We start from the raw sequence: 19,464 nt of genomic DNA on the forward strand, positions 1-19,464 counted from the left end.
TGCACAATCTACTTCACACCACCCTTGTAGGAGCCATATATTGTTTTGTTTTTTTGTTTTTCAGTATTCTGGGTTTGATTTATTTGGTCTGGTTGCCACGGTGATGTGTGTGGTTTGGGTCACATGGGTGCCAGAAGATGATAGACATAGGTCAGGGGTGTCAAACTGGTCCACAAAGGGGCCGTGTGGCTGCAGGTTTTAGTTCCAACCAACCAAGAGCACACAGTTTGACCAATCAACTCTCTGAAGACTGAGACCAGTTGATTAAATGAGTCAAGTCTGGTGTGCTGCTGTTTGCTGTAGACGCGGTCATTACGTGTTTGCGGTACTAAATTTTGTGAATCAAATCATGCTTCTGACATTTATAGTCAAATATGTTGTTTGAGTTATGTAAATAAAATGACAGTAGTATAATAATAGTGTGATATTTTTTTATTTCAACAGGGGTTTTTTGCATTTCCATTCAGCCTCTCACCACCAGGTGGGGCTGCAGCCCCCCCAGCCCCCCCACTTCCAGCGTCCTTGGCCAGAAATCTCAAAAACTTTAGTAGCACTACGATAGATCAAACCTTCCAGTTTTATTCATATCTGAATGTTCTTACAGAGGGATCTGTTAACACGTCTTTCATAGCCTGATTTATAGAACATTGTATTCATAAAAACATGGAGAAATGTGATTTTTATGGTTGTTGTCGAATATTTTTTGATGTATTTTATGATTAAAAATGATATCCAAAGTTCCCTTTGTAAAGGATAGGAGCCTGCAGGATGCATGTGAGGCCTTGTACGCACCTGTACGTCCTCCTGACGTCCTGTTTGTGGTGGATGATCCCTTACAGCCGCTGGGCGGAGCTCCGGATCTGTTGCAGAGTACTTTGCTAACACCGTGTGGTTCAAATCATAGTTTGTGACCGACTCAGTCATTTTTACAAGGTGTCATTTGACTGAAATCTCCTTCATGCAGGCACTGTAGTGAAGTTAGCAGAGAAACGCTGTGCAGAGCCAAACGTGCTCGGTTTCCAAACGCGCTTGTGCATTAACCGAGTCGTTTTCAGGAAGAAGACTTGGCTCTCAAAGTTGCTCAGAAATCACAAATTCTGGTCAATATTTACAAAAGCAGGTTAGTGATTAACTGTCCTCGGTTTGCAAGCAGCTGCACACAGTCCCAGCACACAGGCAGCGAGCAGCTTTGGGTCACTGTGTCCGCTTCACAATGCTGTGCGCCCGGGCATGGAGAAGTCTGAGCCCCCTGTTCAGAAAGGCTCACCTACCAGCATGGAAACAAACTCAAAGCTACACAGCAGCTGCCAGGCTGGACCTCAGCGGGATTTATCCGCCCATTGCTACTCCGTTTACCGCCAAGGAGGAGGTGGACTACCAGAAGCTGGAGGAAAACCTGCAGAAATATGCAAAGATACCATTCAAAGGTCAGGTCTGAGGAACATATTAGAGAAAGGATCTCAAAGTTGGGAGACCCGAGGTGCAGGGGTCATTGAGAGGGATGCATGTAGTTCACAAGCTGAGCTTCAGTTTCTTACTTCAGAAAAAACATGTTCAATATTCAGGTGCATGTGAGACTCAGATTTAGAAAAACATCTAGTTAGATTTTAGTTTGCATTTGTCTCTGGTGAATCCTAAAAATATCTGGGACATCAAACTGATTTCACTCCTGTAAAACCAGCTGAGGTTCATTGGCTGTCAGTAGGTCAGTCCTCAGTGTTTGTTTAGGGACCCGACAGAGAGGACAAAGTTCAGTATGCAGGAAAAAAACGCAAAATCACCTGCAAGTGTTTTAACGCCCCCGGGTGGTTATTGATCGCCATAGTAGACCAACACTAATTGTGTAACTGCTGCAAATAGCATTAGTAGTCATTTTAAATTATTATTATTATAGATGGAAACAAACTCAGACATAAATAAATATCATATTCTTACATGATATTCTGACTCATACTTATTTTTTACCTTTAAGGTTGAGTCTGATTTTGGCCTGTGTGAGTTCTTGTGTTAGTTATTGTGCACATTTCACAAATTCTTTCTGTATAATGTCACTATTAGTGTTTTATTATTATTATTATTATTATTATTGTTATTATTATTATCATTATTATTATTACTTTTAGAATAGAAATTAGCTTTATTGCAGAATGTTTTTTTTTTTTTACATACAAGGAATCTGCTGTGGCATAAAAAGCACAAAACAATTAGAAAACACAAACAAAGTCATACACAGTTAGGTTTCACTTTCAGTCAGTATTGCTGTGGTTGGATAACAGACTGTTTCGAAGTATAATTAGAGTTTGGTGTGATGACGGTACAAAAAAAAAGGTCATACACATTAAACATAAGCCTCTCTGACCACCAGGGACAGTTGATTAGTCACAGACAATCAGGCAGATGAACATAAGCAGATAATTTGACCTTTGCAGAGGTAACAAAAAGGAAATAACATGTTTTCTGGTGCAGGTCTGGTGGTTCAGGGCTCCAATGGTGAGTATCCATACCTGACAGAGGAAGAACGGGTGGAGGTGGTGAGGACGGTCAGGGGGTCGCTGCCAGCGGACAAACTGGTGATGGCTGGATCAGGCTGTGAATGTAGGTCTGTGTGTGTGTATGTCTATAAACACCTCTAGTGTACAGCTGCTTTTTTTGAATTATGATTAATACATTTACATAAATAGTGTTTCTATAGATAAAGATATATGACATTTTAATCAACATAAGTTACATTTAAAAACTTTTTTTTAAAGTAAAGGCCGTCAAAAGATTATCAAAAGTTTTCTTTGTTAATGTGAAATATGTTTAGCAGCAGCCGTGAATCACTTTATCCTTCATCATACTAACATATTTAACAGAGGATAAAAGAAAACAGTGAAAATGATCTGAGCATGACAAAGGTGTGAAAAATTGGAATGATGGAATAAAGCAAAAAATATACCTGTGGATATCCCAGTCAGTCAGTTGATGGTTATTCAGACTTCAGGTTATTAAAAACACAAAAGGAAGTAAATAAAAACTTTGAGAACAGTGTTTAATTATTATTTTTTTGTTAATTCAGAGAATTATGGATCATAATCCAGTGTGTATAGTTCTGGGAGCACAAATCGATTCTACATGTGTTTCCAATATCAGATTTTAGTGACCTTGATTAAGCTCATTATGAGCTGGTGGAGTCATTAATTTTTATGGCCTGATAATTAAAGTCAAATGGACTCTGTAAGAGTTTTATTGGCTGTTCGGTTCTATGGCACATAATGAAATTTCACAGAGATGTGCATTAACGTGCTCTACAGCACCTCTACTTCCCTCTCCTTCCTCCACTCACTGATGATGAAAAAACCTCCTGGTCTCTTACTTCATCGATTATTTCACAGATATTTATTCTGTACAAATTTCAGTGACATATTTGTTACATAAATTGTCTGGATCCTGCTTGGCCTTCAATCCTGCTGTAGAGGAACTGATTTTAAATCCAATATGTGTTTTGTAGCCATTTCTTCTTGCCTTGTGTGACTGATATTCACTCTTTTCCCCACACCCCCTCTTTATTGTATTTTCAGTGTATATTCAGATGTGTTGTGCAGGACGGCTGCAACTCACAATCATTTTAATCATTGATTTAATCTGTAAATAGTTTTTTAAAATTAAGATTAAGATTTTTTTAATTAGTTGTTTGGTGCGGAAAATGTCAGAAAATAGTGAAAAATGTTGACCAGTGTTTCCTAAAGCCCGAGGTGATGTCCTCAAATGTCCCGTTTTGTCCACAACCCAGATATATTCAGTTTGCTAAAGAAATCAGGAAATATTTGCATTTGATAGGCTTTTTTTTGTCAAATAAATTAAAACAATCAAGTTTTAGATTAAATTAATATTTGACAGCTAATACCTGAGATGGTTCTTAGTAAAGTTGTTTTTCCCTCTTTTCTCTGTTCAGCCACGAGTGCCACCATCCAGCTCACAGAGAAGATGGCGGCAGCTGGAGCTGATACTGTCCTCGTGGTAACGCCCTGCTTCTACAAGGGCAAGATGGACAGCCGTGCTCTGATCCAGCACTTCACAAAGGTCAGCTCAGGGCCGCTACTAGCTAATTTGGTGTCCTAAGCGTAATTGTTTTGCATTGTGTATAAAAGGATGTACAAACATCGAGAACAGTGGTACACAAAGTGGGTAAAGCATGGGTCGAAGATGATGCAGGGTTCATTTGCACATTTTTAGTAATATAATATCAAAACAACAGGAGTAATAAATAAAGGGGTGCCATGGTCTGATCTAGTGTTACATTAACACACATCTCTTGGACTCTGTCTTGCAAATTGCAAATATTCTTCATACTAAATACTGTAAATTTGTGCAAAGTTCTCTATTTTCTCTATTCTTTGGACAATATTTGGCATGTTCCTACATGTACAACTATTTTTTTGTAAAGAATTATTCTATATTTAGTTTTTTGTTTTTATTTTACTACTTCTTGGCTTTCACTATATTGTTATGGACCGATTCACCAAACACAATTTTGATCAACAATTCTGATAATGAGGAGTTTTACTGAAACTACAGTGAAAATCTGTTAACAAAATACTTACAGTAAAACGAGATGTTAGGAGAAGAAAGTTAAAGTCTGGGATTGACACACGGTCTATTCACAGGTATTTAAGGTCTCAGCCCTCCATATTTCTCTCCCTGCAGGTTGCGGACAACAGCCCCGTACCAGTGGTTCTGTACAGCGTGCCGGCCAATACAGGCCTTGAGCTGCCACTGGACGCAGTTGTACACTTGTCTCAACACCCAAACATCCTTGGCCTTAAAGACAGCGGAGGAGACGTAAGAAACAAATCTTGTTATTTATCCATGTAATGTTTGAGTCATGAAGAAATCCTGAAATCAGCTGTCAGTTCAGTGCAGGTGTCACTGTGCTGCACGCAGAGAAACATTATCTCTGTAAATGTCAGCACTGATTCTTAATTAACTTATTATTTTTATTACTTATTTAGTTCCATAAAGATTACTTTTATTAACTTATAATGATTATCTAATAATCTTGTTATTTACCACATTTTCTTATTACTATCCTTTTATACAGTTTTAATTGAACAATTTGAGCACTGATATTATGTACATGGTTGTACCTATATGTGACATTTAAATTAAATTGATTGAATGTTTTTGGAAAATATGTAGCAAATCGTAATTAATGTTTCAAGTATGTTATGCATGACCATGATGAGTGACATGGATATTTTTCCACTCAGACATATAATAAAGAAACCACATTAAAGTGAAAGAATAAAAGGTTTTAAAATATTGGGGAAACCAATTTTATCCAAGTTTATCCTCAGGGGGGCGGCAGAGGAACAGCCATGTCTCTAAATCGGTTTTATTCTCAGAGCAGGGCTCAGCTCTACATTAAGGCCACATTCACTTCATATCCTTCATACCGTATTAACTAGCACGTTGGAAAAACAATTCCTGTCAGCCTCTGACAATGATGTTTTCTGCCATGAAACTGTTATGCTGTACATTAAATAGAAACAGGACTGTCCTCCTTTGTTCATTTCTTTATTTTAGTAGCTGCTGTGGAGAAGACAGTACTGACTGTCGAGGAACCTAAAACCAAAGTGTGTGTGTAGTTGATTCCAGGGTTACGTGTTAGAAAAAAGAACAGTGTGCTCTTGCCGAGCTCTTAATACCTTTTGCGCCTGTGTAGGAAGTGTTTGCAAGAAGTTGCAAATGAATTTCTGATTTGGGAAATAACATGTTTGTCCACTTGCTGTGAGACAGAAGTGTGGGTGTAGTTCAAGCACAGAGCAGCCCTGCTCAATTGTAGGCGTGAAGAGGCCAAACACAGAAAACAATGGGTGATGGGTCATTTTGAGGAAGGCAGACAAGTTGCAGAAAGATTATTCAGAACACAGATTTCCACACATCAGCCAGCTCATGATGATGACTTAAAAAAATGGTTCATATTTTTAGCATGGTCTTCACTGCAGTTGAATCTTGTGATATTTTGGCCAGAGTAAATTTGAAATGGGTTTTCAGTGGACAACAGGACATATTTCCTGAAAAGAAATGGGCATTTTATCAGCTGACACTGGTGCAGACAGGCTTACAGGCCAAGTTTGAACTGTCTCACAACAGCCTCTCACTGCATGACCATCTGTGATTGATCTAAAATAGCATGTGATTGGTTGTGCTGCCATGTGGAAAAGCTCCTTTATTGCCTTTTTCCTTTTCCTATGTTTCTGTGTACTTAAAATCAGGCACCAAATGCATATGAAACGTTTTCATGTAACTTCGTTGTATGCAAATACACACAAATAAATTGTGTGTCTCCTGCAATTACCTGAAAGTCTGTGTGCATCTTAGCTGCTGGTTAGGTTATAGGTGTTTAGAACTAACTGACTGTATACAGCTGTATCAGGGCAATAGCTCAGGAAAATGCTGATAATTGATATGTGACACCACGGGTGAATCTGTTTATAAAGAATTAACTAAAGCATATCGACATGACATCTCCCCAGTTAATTACTTCTATTAATACAATTATATTTATATTACAAGTTATGAAATGTTATATTTTACCATGCAAGTGAGGCATTATCCCATTAAACATGCACTAATTCGTATACGTTTCCAGAACTGAAATGTGTACACTAGATAAAGCCAGATTCAAAATTCCTGTTTCATGTTGTTGTTGTTGTTTTGAGTCAAACATTTGTACAGAGGTTTTATTTTTGAATATCTCTCTTTATCACTCCATAAATCAGAAAATGATGTCAACAGCTATTAAAAAAACATTTTCACCATGTTTTTCTGAATAAAAACAAGCAAACCTCTCTGTAAAAATCTTCAGAATATAGACAGGAATAAAACTGGAAGGTTTGGTGCAGAGTAGAAGTAGACATATAATATATGTAGAATAAAATGGGTATACTCAAGTAATGTACCATGGTTTTCAGTGCCGTGTTGTTTTGAGCTTCTTACAGGATCAAACAGATCCTCAGATTCTCTCAGCTGCTTTTGAAACAAACCAACAATATGAAGACACAACAAGTAGAAATAGATTTGTTTCTGGTTCCACGTGTTTCTATTTTGGGCACAGAAGACTTGGCGGCAGTTTGATTGCCGTGTTTTTGTTTTCTCCGTACAGCTATGAGGTATTGTCATTTTGATGATCAGTGGAGAGTGGCAGCAGTCAGCTCTGACAGATGTGGAAGTGGTCATTTGTGAATAAATAAATAAGACAGGCTGAGGGTGAAAACAAGGTTTGTGAACATCTGGGAGGCACAGCTGGCGAGTTCAGTCATGTCATGGGTTCAAATCCTGTTCAAGATATTTGTCATCCACTACTCTTTCCTCATTGTCTCCAGTCTGAACTCTCTAACAGACAAAAGACACAAAGAAAAAAATCTTTGAAGATATAACGTAACTAAGCTTTTAATGTTCTTATTGTGTGGTTAAGATATTTCCTGTTTGAAGAATTGATTCTTCAGGACTCATTAAAGTTTCATCTCTTCTAATTTGATTCCTCCTGCTCCTGATATGCACGTGCAACAGGCACATGCATATCAGGGAGCACACAGGTGAATCCTGTTATATCACCTTTACACACTGACTAAAATTAACCTCTCATCAATCCAAACAGTTATTGTCTCTGAAATGAAATAATTACAACGCCTACTGTTACTTATCTTTGCACGTGAGTCAAGATCATTTATCGTTATGTCTTAACCGCTCACGTCTGGAACCACACTTAAATATGATATGATGAGATTTTTTCTATCAATTGTCACCAAATCTTAGTGGTGATTAAGTAGACAAGCTTAATGGACATTCAAAGTTCTGTCAGACTAATAAAAATTCTGATTTCCAAAACCTTTCTTTTTTTCTTTTTTTTACATTTAATATATAACAAGAGTTTAAAAAATATTTTTTTTATTTCACTTGTATCAAACTAAACTATATCAATTATCTCTTTACTGCATAGCAAATAGAGCTCATAAAGCTTTTCATTTTTATGTGCTGTAATGTGTGAGTTAATGTGGGCGGGAACACACTTCCAGACAGGTGGCACATTGTCAAAAGTTATCCGTGACTATTTAACACCTTTCAAATCAAGACAACTTGTTGGACAACTTGAGGGGAAAAAACATGTGCATGAAGCTCTGAAGAAGCATAATTATTGGTTTAGAGTTATTCTTTATTATTCGTTATTTTTATATATATAATCAGAACAGTGAATTTTCATTTGTTGCCTCAATGCAATGCTTTGTACTAACATTAGGCTACCTGTTAAGGCAACAACATGCAAAATATTGGATATGTAATATGGTGTAAAATGATGGCCTCGGTCAGTGTTTATGCTACCTACTTATACATGCAGTAATGGTCACAAGTACATGTTATGGTGTAGATGTGTGAAAGGAACCTGAATCAGTGGTTCGGGTCTTTCTTATTGATAGTCATTTAACAGGAATAGCACTTACAGAATCAAAATTAGAATGATCCATATTTGCCATTTATGATGGTGCAAACAATGTTTTGTAAAATGTAGGGTTGAAGGAGAGAACATGTGGCCATGCTCATGTGTTTCATTTCTTATGCAAAGGCAAAGTGTGGGAAATTTGATACCTGTATATCAAGACACCCCTAACTTGAAGTGAAAGTAAGATCACAAAAGTGATGTTGAGGGGATCGTGAACGTCTCTACCAAACACTACAGCAATCTATCCAATAGTTGTTGAGAAATATCTTGGAAAAGCATAATTTGATCTAATTTATGGTGGCCCTAGAGGACAAAATCAAATCAAATTAAATCAAATCAAATTTTATTTGTAAGTCACAAAGTACATGCCCACAAAAGGTGTTGCCCACAAAAAACCCTTTAACGGGGAAAAAAGGTGGAAGAAACCTCAGGAAGAGCCACAGAGGAGGGATCCCGTGCAATAGATGTCACGTGTACAGGACAAATCAACACAAACATATTGTACAATTACAATGAATGATAAAATGATTACAGTAGCAGTGGAACCTGTGATAGAAATAGAGAGACACAGATGCACAGCAGCAGCAAATCATAAACTAACTATAAACTGTAATGGAGATATGGTAGCAATAATGACAGTAAAAATGGACGAGAGAACACAGAAACTCAAGGGAAGAAGTTTAGTTAGTAACATGCATTAACAAGCATTAATGAGACATGTATGTTTACAGATGGTGGTGGTAATGGTGATGGAGGGAGAGAGAGAGAGAGTTTTCAGTTGAAAATGAGTTGATATAGGACACACCATCCAAGGATCATGAATGTTTGTCTGGAATTTGGGCAAACCTTTTGTCCTTCTGGAAACTCTGACCCATTGGAGAGGTAAAGTCAGACGATCATTAAGGACTGGTGACCATTAATGTCTGTACTAAATGTCGATTTTTCAGTCTGGACCAAAATGGTGAACCAACTGAAAAAACAAACTGATATTACCATGTATAAAAGCATGGTGGCATGGCTACTACTGAATTATTACAGTATGTCTCTTCTCATACATCTAAAGGATATATGCATATCTAATGGTAATTACTGAAATGGATTTTTCTTGGTGTTTTATACTCATATTGTGCATTCTTGCCCTGAGCCAACAAAAAAAAACCCCAATCTTAAGTAGAGGGTTGCGTTTCCCAATGCTCTAAAGGTTTCTCCACGCTAATGACAATAATGAATTAAAAAAATAAAAGCTAATGAGTATTTTTCTGTCACCGGGGCAGACAGTACTCTTGATGCGATGTTATTTTCCCACTGGGGAGCTGTATCAAAATAGCCAGAGTGCTCAAGCTTTCAGGAGACCAGCAGGAGCTCCTATAACCTGATTGACTGACTGATCAATTACAGTCTTGCATGTTTGAAATGACTGATATGGGGAAACTGATTGACACCCAGTAGTTAAAAATACTCTCTCCTCGGTAACCGTGATGGAGACTGAAAATGCACTGCAGGTTTTCCCTGCGGAGTTTTCAGCTCAGCGTCGTCTTACTCTCCCTTTGAACATTTCAGGTTTATTTGGATTTGGTGTTTCATATCTGGATTGACAAAAGAAAATTAAAAGAAGCAAAACAAAATGGGGAGCTTATCAATTATTCATGAGCTTTTCCCATCCACCTCCCCCTCCTCTTTTGAAGTTGAATCTCTTTTTTTTTCCTCACTTGGGACTTGTTTTTTCTCTCTCTCTCTCTCTCTCTCTCTCTCTCTCTCTCTCTCTCTCTTCGTCGTCCTCCTTCTTCTTCTGTTTGGGATCTTGAACAATCCCCTCCTCCCAAAACCTCCACCATGTGAAGAGTCAATGCCGCTCTCAGTTTGAGCGATTTGTTTACCTTGTGATATGTTGGCTTTGTCTGTGTCTCCTGTGACAGCCTCACCTGGGATTAAAAAAGACACCAGATATTAGTCCTGACAGCAGGGAGGAGTGACGACAATCCTGAGTCCTGATTTTTTATTTTTTTTTACCTTCTTCTCTCTCTGTCTGTTTCTTTTTATCCATTCCTCAGATCACACGTATCGGCCTGATTGTTCACAAAACCACAACACAGGACTTCCAGGTGTTGGCGGGCTCAGCTGGGTTTCTCATGGCTGCTTATTGTGTTGGTAAGAAACCCTAAAACATGACTAACAGAGCTGTTTCTCACATGCTGCCATCTTCAAATACCCCATGCTGCAATCTCCCCTATTGTTTGATTTCTAATTATCCAACCAAAGCAGAGGTTTGGTCCTTCCTGATCCTTCCCGATAAATAAAAGTCCTCCTGAGTTCACTGTAATGTGATATGAGAAAAAACAATGTGTTAGTGCTCACCTTGAACCTGCATCTCATCAGTACTTTCTGCATTATGATTACATATACACACACATGCATCCACTGAGAGTAATTAAACACAGAAAAGTATGAGTTTGAATTGATCATGAACATTTTTTATGGGGTTGGTCAAATTTCCCTCTCTCATACAATGAGGGGTGCATGACCTCCTGTCCCCTGTGGAGATGTCAACATCCCCTTCTTTCTACCATTAAACCCTATTCTGGGATCACTTCCTGTAGTTGTTTCAGATTCTGCTCACACTCCAGATGAACAGAGCAGCTTCCCTGAAGGGATTGTGTGTCACCGTCTACTGAATGTGCAAAACTTCAGGGACATCATCCTGATATTGAGTTTCTCAGGCTTCGTGTCCTAAACATGTCCTAATTTAAATCTCATTAGATTGATTTCCAGCCTCCCAAGCAGCTGTTTCATTTCATTTCACTATAAGAATCAATTAGCAAAAGCACAGATTACAAATTACACGAGATCATTTTGAGGTAGTCTAATTGTACAAAGTACAATTAGTCAACTTTAATTAATTTGCTGAAGTTATGTTGTCATTGCATCTGGAGTTAAAGTAGGAACTGTTTTAAAAACTTTACTTGGTGATGCAGTTGAGGAGATTTTGGAGGAAATTAATTTGGTAACATTTGGAGTTATGCCCTCAGAACAGTCCCTGCCTGTATTTCCGTAGTCGACTTAGGGGTTTCTTGACTGAATATTTGAATCTTTGCTGTTGTAGTGGTGTTTTACAGCTGTTTCATTTTAATCACTATATATATACTAATAATTTAGTTAAATTAATTGCACAAGTTTCATGCTTTTTGTCAGATAGAATAAACAAGCGGATTCAGTCAACATCTCCTTTCTTTTCATTGGCTGATTTTGGAAAAAGACATTTTAGTTTAGTTACGTTCTAAATGTGGCTTCTCACATCTGAAAGATGACAGTTGAGATCGTAGCCATGCATTCACTCACATGTGGCCTAGGTCAGGTCGCACTGAAATTTTGTTCACTGACTGCGTTTTTATCAGCGTAGGTTTTCTTGTCCTGCAGGAACACGTGTGATACTTATTGTGAAGTCGCAGTAAATCATAAAACCTCAGCAGGCTTTCACAGCAAAGAGGTGAGATGAAAAGATGTCTTCTACCTTCCTCTTGTACCTCTATCTTGGTATGTCGGCCACGTACAGTGTACTGTAAGCCTGGATTAGATAACACGTTAGGGGATATGCATCAATATGATGCTAAGAAACCTAATGAGTCATGTTCTCCCAATGTCACACTAGCATACTTTCACACACACACACACACACACACACACACACACACACACATGCACTCCTGCAGCTCTCTGATCTTTGCTCCCTGACATATTCTCATCTCCATAACTGAAATATGGGAGTAATTGGCTGTGTGTGTGTGTGTGTGTGTGTGTGTGTGTGTGTGTGTGTGTGTGTGTGTGTGTGTGTGTGTGTGTGCGTGTGTGTGTGTGTGTGTGTGTGTGTGTGCAATGCAGAGCAGTGTAACATCAGTGAGTGATTGATATGATAATGTGTCCATGCTGTGACTACATGTTTTGATGTCCAAATTCATGCTCTCAACACCCCCCCAACCCTGCTGAATGTGGCAGAAAAAGAAAGTCAAGACTGTTCACTCTGTGAAGTTTCCAAATCTGCAGATAGCTTCCCAAATCAAATTCAAAATCTCTGCTCTCACCATCCCTACAGCTTATTACATTTTGTGAAATTATACATTATTTAGGGGTTGGGCTTGTTGTTGCATAATCATGCTGTAGGGAAACTGCTGCTGATGTCGGCAGTTTAAAACTACGGAAGCTCCAAAAGGCAAGTGAGAGGTTATGTATGTTACATTTTTCTTTTGGCTATCTCTTTTATTGGTATATTAGCACTGATTAAACTACCCTTTTTAGCCAAACACAGACATGACATAACTTGCAACACGCACAATATATGTACCTTGTATTTAGAGTGCATGGAGAAATTAAAAGACACCATGAAGAAAACATGAGTGCTTTTAGTCATGTTTAGTGGTAGCTTTACGAAATACAAAGCTGAAAGACAGACACCAATCTGGGCCATTATTAACTGGCAGCTGTGTCATGTGTTGTTGCACATATTTATGTCAGAAACTGGGGACCAGAGGCGTCACTAGGTTTTAAGGACGGGGGGCTTAGCCCCAAGGCGATGCACAGGATGTGCACAAAATTTCACAAACAGCTAGCAAAGACAGAGAAATTATTTATTAGTTATTAGTATTATTTATATATATGTGTGTGTGTGTGTGTGTGTGTATAACTTGGCTTTCTCCACTTTCTAATCATTACTCTCAAAAAAAAGCTCAAGTTAAATAAATAAGTTATAAATTAGTCTTAGTAAATAAGTCTTATATGGTCTCTCCCCTCTCACTCACTGTGCTCCTCTGCCCTGACTCCTACAGGCCAATAGGGGTGGTGGAGTGATTATTATTAGTGTAATTATTATTATTATTATTATTATCCACTGATGATAATCATACATGAATGAACTCAGCATCCATGCCACTGCTGGCCACGCTAAATCCCGAAAATAATTTCTACGTAATATAGCTTTAAATGGCTCTAAAACTAACAATAACTTGAAGAGGATGTAATTATGAAGCCGAAGCAAAATTTTGGTGGAGTGTAGAAAAATCACATGATAGTTATTCCTACAGCAGACATATCTCAGCCTTTTCTTTATCTGTGAGGAAAATCGAGGAAACGGAAGCTGTTTTCATCTTTTACCGCTCGCTGCTTCACCTTCAGATGCTTGCAAGGTAAAAAAAACAACAACAACAACAAATAATTACATGAATATGAACCTATGATAAATGTATTTATAGCCTGGAACAGTTTTACTCCCTATCATTAGAAATATTCCAGAAGATTCATATCTTATACAACAATATCCTGCATGATATCCATCAGTGTTCTCAGGTCTGGTACAGCTTTATGTAATAACTAAGTCTCCAGGAAAACCAGAAATGATTGTTTATGAACTGATTCAACAAACAAGATATAACATGTTAATTACTGGGGTGTGTTTTTGAACTTTGGACAGAACCAGGCTAGGTAAGATAAGATAAGCTGAACTAAGTTAATTGCCTTCAGACATGGCATACATAACATAACATGGGACTGGTTTCAGTCGGAAGCAGTCAAACAGTGGAATAATTCCTTGAAAGTGTTATCAATAGGTAACTATATGTTAAAGTTTTGAAGGGTTGGTTGATCTTGACAAATGTTTAAATAGTGTGGATGTGTTGATTTCCATGTTTTCTAGGTAAAGATCTATTTCAGTCGGTTGGCTTAGAAACCTCGCCATACCATCCGTCCACTTAGCTGCACATTTTGAATCAGACAGTGTTCACAAGCTGTAAATGGAGCGAGGAGGCAGGGCTGCTCGCCTGTCAGTCAGCAGCGTTAGGTAAGCTGCTGTCAGCTGTGTGATCTGAGTGGCAGCAGGGCCAGAGAAACATAAATCAGACAGAAAATCCGCCCATCACCAGCCGCCGGCTCATCTATCCACAACAACAACTCCAAGGCCATGGATGGAGGCTGACTCTCTGCTTTTCTCCTACACCAGACACAGACAATGAGATGTCACACTGAAAGGCCATGATATCTTGTTGCCTGAGCAAATGTATATGTATCTCAATCTGCAAGTAAAAAAATAAAAAATAAAAATAGACGTCATAAGAAGCACTGCTGCCTACTGATCTGTCAGTAAGGAAAAATAACAGGATGCAGCGCTGGACTTCTATCTCAGAAACAATGTCTGTTGACAGTAAATCATTTATATTTGTTTGTTGACAACTGCAATGTAAAACCACGAGAGTGATGGATGGCTTTATTTAAGAGGAATATATGTTCAGGCAGAGAACATACCTCAGTCTTTTCTGTTCAGTTTTATCTTCAGTTGTTTGAACACTGAATTCCCTCCAAACGTTGTCATGAAAACTCAAGTTGAAGGATTACACAGTTCTCGAGGAAATTCTCCAACCTGGTTGCCAAGTCAAGTACTTCTGTTTGATGCATGCTAATGTTTTAGTGCACTATGCATGATTGCTGGGTAGAATATTTAATGTTCTAAACAAGTTCTGATTGAGTGATTGCCCACAGAGAACTGATCAAACATGTCATTTCTCAGGCCACCTCCTTCAAATTAATGTCAGTGTTAAACCAAATTTTAACAACTAGTTGTGAATGTGTACAAGTGTACAACTCGTATACTCTGTGACAGGTTTGCTTGTAGAAATATTAACATAGCCACCCAGAAATCCTATGAAATGGCTTCAGCTCTTTGTTTAGCACGAGCAAGAGTGTTTTAATGCTGGTGAGTTTAGTTTTCTCTGCACAAGGCTCATTGCCATTCTTGTTTTATGAGCTTTTCCTTACTGATGTAATCCATTTCAGGGCAACATTTAAACGACATTCATATTTTTCAACCGGTCACTGTCAGACCGACAACTGGCAATATATTCATGCAAAGTGCCCACATGGCGTGTGAGAAGTGAATGTTTGCTCTTATACAACAACAGTGGCTGCTAAAGGTTGGCGTATTTATGTGCCAAGTACCAACGCTGACTTCCCAGATGTTTCTGTGTAACAAACTATGTGTGCGGTCAGGGTATTGCTGATGACCACCCCTGATGAGTGACATTTTTGGTGTTTCACTCTTGGGACCTGTGTGGAGGGGAAGTTCTCCTCTTGCAAACTTTTGGTTGAAAAAAAAAAACACATAAAAATCTTTTTTTCAAAACCTTTACTACTATTTTAAATATTTTATTAAATGTCTTTCTCTAGCCATGTTAGCTGCATGTTCTAGGGATGGCAATTTATCCCAACAGCTATTGGATGGTTCCCAGAGGTTCGGATCCCAATGACTTTTCTTTGGATGCTACCATGATGTTGACATTTGTTGTTTTAAATGAAAAGTATTAACAACTCATCTGTTGATTTTTCATGTAGCACTATTTTGCTTTGGCCAAATTCCTGCAAAACGGAGGACATCAGCATGTTACCATTGTGAACATGTTAGTGTTTAGCACAGAGCATCGCTGTAGAGCCTCACAGACCAAATTATTTCAGAAGGTCAAGAACATGTCTCATTCTATACCAGTATATAATTGTATAAAAAAGAAAAGAAAGATAAATAGAAAGAAAAATGAAAGGAAAGAGGAAAAAATGAAAAAAAATCTTTATTTGATCACTGATCCTTGAACTCTTATTTGTGACCTGCTTGTTTAGGTGCGGTTGGCGGAGTGTGTGCTCTGGCTAACGTGCTTGGCCGGGAGCTGTGTGAGTTAGAGCGTCTGTGTTTGTCCGGTCTCTGGGAGGAAGCCAGAGTCCTGCAGCAGCGTCTCATCGAGCCCAACACCGCCGTGAGTACCATCTGCTGCATGATAGACGCTTATATCCACCGCACCGCAGAGCAAACGCTTCTCAGAGACAAACTCCCACCAATAGTGACAGACTGGAGGTTTAGTCATAGTTCTTAAGACCGATCTGGAGCCTGGAATAATTTCACTGGTTGCATTAAACCTCAGTGGAAGAAGACAAACACTACTAACGACTGCAAGTTTGTAGACTTGAAAGATACTTTTCCATCGAATGGGTCCACTTGATGATGTTTAAAAAATCTAAAAGTCATATATGCCTCTCAAAAAATGTTTTTAAGAGGTCCAATCAAAAGAAACCTCCTCCTTGTCAACTTTTAGAGACCAGATCTTGTAAATTTTAGAGACAGAGATGTGCCCTCGGAGCTGCTCTGAACCTCAGTGCGATGTGTGAGGAAACAGAAACAGCACTGAATAATTAGCTTCAAGCTACAAATGTGTCTGTTCAGGTGTGCTAAATGTCACTGCATGAACAGCATCACTCTACCATGCAAACACCTCCACATGCTGCATCAGAAAAATTCAGCTTCACTCTAATATCAAGCGAAACAGCCAAATCACGAATAATAACCATGTCAGATTTTAACTATTGTTATTGATAAAGCTTTGAAACCACACCGCTGTTTCCTGTTGGGGGGGGGGGGGGGTTACTTATGGAGACTGATAAGTGCTTTATGTTGCTAGGTGACCAGGAAGTTGGGTGTTCCCGCCCTCAAGCAGGCGATGGAGTGGTTCGGATTCCACGGCGGTGCCTGTCGATCGCCTCTCCAGTCGCTCACAGAGGCAGAGACTCAGCAGCTGAGGCGAGACTTCTCCTCCAATGGCTGGCTGTGAGGTGACCCGGCAGAGCGTATGTGTGTGACTTTACCTGGAAACCTTTTAGCTGTTCAGTCCTTAAACCTGTCAGAGCGATGTGGCACAAAGTGTCAACACAACAAGAAAATGAACGTATTGCTGCCTCACAACCCTCCATAAAAATATCTAAATCTTAATGAACCAATTCAGTTTAGAGCAAATGCGGAGCACCAGCGCAGTGCAGAATATAATTATATAATATAACAACAACATAATTTATTCATGTAATTTGAAGCGATGGTTGTAATTTAGATCCTTGGTTTACTAAGAAAAGATAAAAACCTTTTTACAGGCTGGATGATGAATCAATCATTGTGGATCAGAAAACTTTCATATAGGTCATATCATACTGGCTATTGGCTGCTAATGGGCCACTGATTAAAAAAACAAACAAACATAAAATCCATCTGCTGGAAACTACAATCTGAAAAATAAACAAACAAATACCGTCATACCAACAAGTCGCTTCTCTGCTGCACCTCAGTATTACAGATATAACAATGCACTTATTTCAACAATAAAATGACATTTTGCTTGAATAACATAATGTTTCCTCTTTTATTTCAACTGTTTAAAAAAACATTGTTCTTTATGGATTGGTGTTTTACAGGCAGCATGGCACTCGCGGAGGTCACCAACTTTTACTATCAAAACAACAAAAACAAAACTTGCATAGATATAAACATGTTTCAGCATTGCACTGCTTGTTTCTGACTGCAGATCATTCATACTAGTGAGGCAGTAGTTTTGAAAGTGAAAGTAATTTTCATTTTCCTCTAAATAATAATTTTTTGGGGGGGTCCATAGCTAGCCTAGCTAGGAGGCTCAACATTAGTAAGCCAACGCTACTGAGTGTTATGGAATTTCCTATCCTTAGGTTACACGAGGTCACGTGTGGGCCTTGAGGTCCTCAGCAGTATTAATTGTTTGGCTTTGATTGGGTGCCAGTCTATCTAACACTGTGGTGGCCATGGTCGAAGAGACCTATTGCTGCCTTCTTAGTCATAATAGATAGCTTACTGTTGACGTTCCAATCTGTGTAAACAGACATCTGTGTCTCCAGACTAGAATATGCTGACAATAACACCTCCATGAGTAAAGACATTCTCTTTGAGCGTATAGTATTTGTGGTGTTATCTTTGGGTTTAAAGTCTATCCACCAGCACGAGTTTGGGAGAATGTGAGACCAACTCAGGCACTTCTGATAAACTTTGAGAGTGTCTCTAATTCTCCTTGGCCAAGTGTCAATAGATAATACAGCATAAGACATCAGAGGCTCCTGAACACATTCTTCACTCCTGACCTCACCATTGACCTTTGACTTCAGCAATTTCTCCACAACACTGAGGTTCAAGCTAATATAGAGGAAGGCAGGAGGTAAGTAACATATGACACATTTTAGTTGACAAAATGACAAAATTAAACGATCTAAGAAAACCATTATTCATTTCCATATGACTTTTTTTGTCAGAGCCACTGGAGAGGGGCTAAAGAGCTACAGGTTGGCACGAGTGGTTTTTAGCAAAAGGACTTTAATTTTGTTCCAAGACACCAAAAAAAGGGCAGAAAGTAAATAAAATGCACTTAGCACAGGATGTTTGGCAGCATCATTTGATTCTGAACGTAGCTCCAGGTATAATCAGCCTGACTATTATCTGCTCAACAGGAAAGGTTGCAGATTCGTGTAGTCTAAAGTACAGACGCGGTAAATGTTTCCACTGGTAAGTTTAAGATCAGTCAGAGTTCAGTAGGAGGCAGAGCTGCAGGTCAAACTCAAAGTTTGTAGCAGAATAAACCGCCAGAGTGCTCTTATTGTAGATGTGAAAAAGTTAAAAGCCGTAATTACAGTGGTAATTAAAGCCAAGTGCAGCAGGTAGCCATGGCAATGAGAGCCTTTAGCTTTTACATAGCACTTTCTTTGATTTGATCTAACAATGACTCCAATTAGCACCTTTTAGCAGTAAAGCTTTAAAAATACTTACTGCATCATAACGAAAGTGTGCATTGTTTTCCTGTGTGATGAAGACACAGTGCAGGCAACTCCTGAGGGAAAGCTCTCATGTATCATCAGTATGTTAAAAACACTGGTCACACAGTTGAAGCACTGCTTATCCTTCTGTTTTTTACAAGGACAGTTCGTTCTATATCGTCCTACTTGACCTAGGCCTTGCCTGCCATTTGTCATTTTCTGTGGTGCATCCCTAAAGCTGTGCATCTTTTGCGGTGTGGTTGAAGTCAGTGCTGTATTTGGCCTGGTTTGTCTCAAGTTTGGTCAAATTTACATTAAAATGTTAGGCCTTTGAGCCTACATATTAATCACTTTTCTTTCTC

General features: G+C 38.7%; 2 protein-coding genes across 9 annotated transcripts in view; one reads left to right on the plus strand and one right to left on the minus strand.

The window, feature by feature from the left end:
* LOC104939516 (B-cell receptor CD22) overlaps positions 1-19,464 on the minus strand; it is a 509,789-nt gene that overhangs the window by 273,160 nt on the left and 217,165 nt on the right. The gene's annotated exons all lie outside the window — the stretch shown is intronic.
* hoga1 (4-hydroxy-2-oxoglutarate aldolase 1) lies at positions 846-17,636 on the plus strand. Its single transcript, XM_010744703.3, has 7 exons — positions 846-1,427; positions 2,467-2,595; positions 3,935-4,062; positions 4,687-4,821; positions 10,534-10,630; positions 16,130-16,263; positions 16,963-17,636. Exons 1-7 carry the CDS (start codon positions 1,214-1,216, stop codon positions 17,110-17,112), a joined length of 987 nt encoding a protein of 328 aa, XP_010743005.3. The 5' UTR covers positions 846-1,213; the 3' UTR covers positions 17,113-17,636.

The sequence above is a fragment of the Larimichthys crocea genome, chromosome X (genome assembly GCF_000972845.2).
Source record: "Larimichthys crocea isolate SSNF chromosome X, L_crocea_2.0, whole genome shotgun sequence".
In the NCBI taxonomy this organism is placed as follows: Eukaryota; Metazoa; Chordata; class Actinopteri; family Sciaenidae; genus Larimichthys; species Larimichthys crocea.

Coding starts and splice junctions, on each gene's coding strand:
- hoga1 (XM_010744703.3), top strand. CDS start 1,214: ATGCTGTGCGCCCGGGCATGGAGAAGTCTGAGCCCCCTGTTCAGAAAG. Junction 2,596..3,934: donor GGCTGGATCAGGCTGTGAAT/GTAGGTCTGTGT, acceptor TTCTCTGTTCAG/CCACGAGTGCCACCATCCAG. Junction 4,822..10,533: donor TTAAAGACAGCGGAGGAGAC/GTAAGAAACAAA, acceptor TCCATTCCTCAG/ATCACACGTATCGGCCTGAT.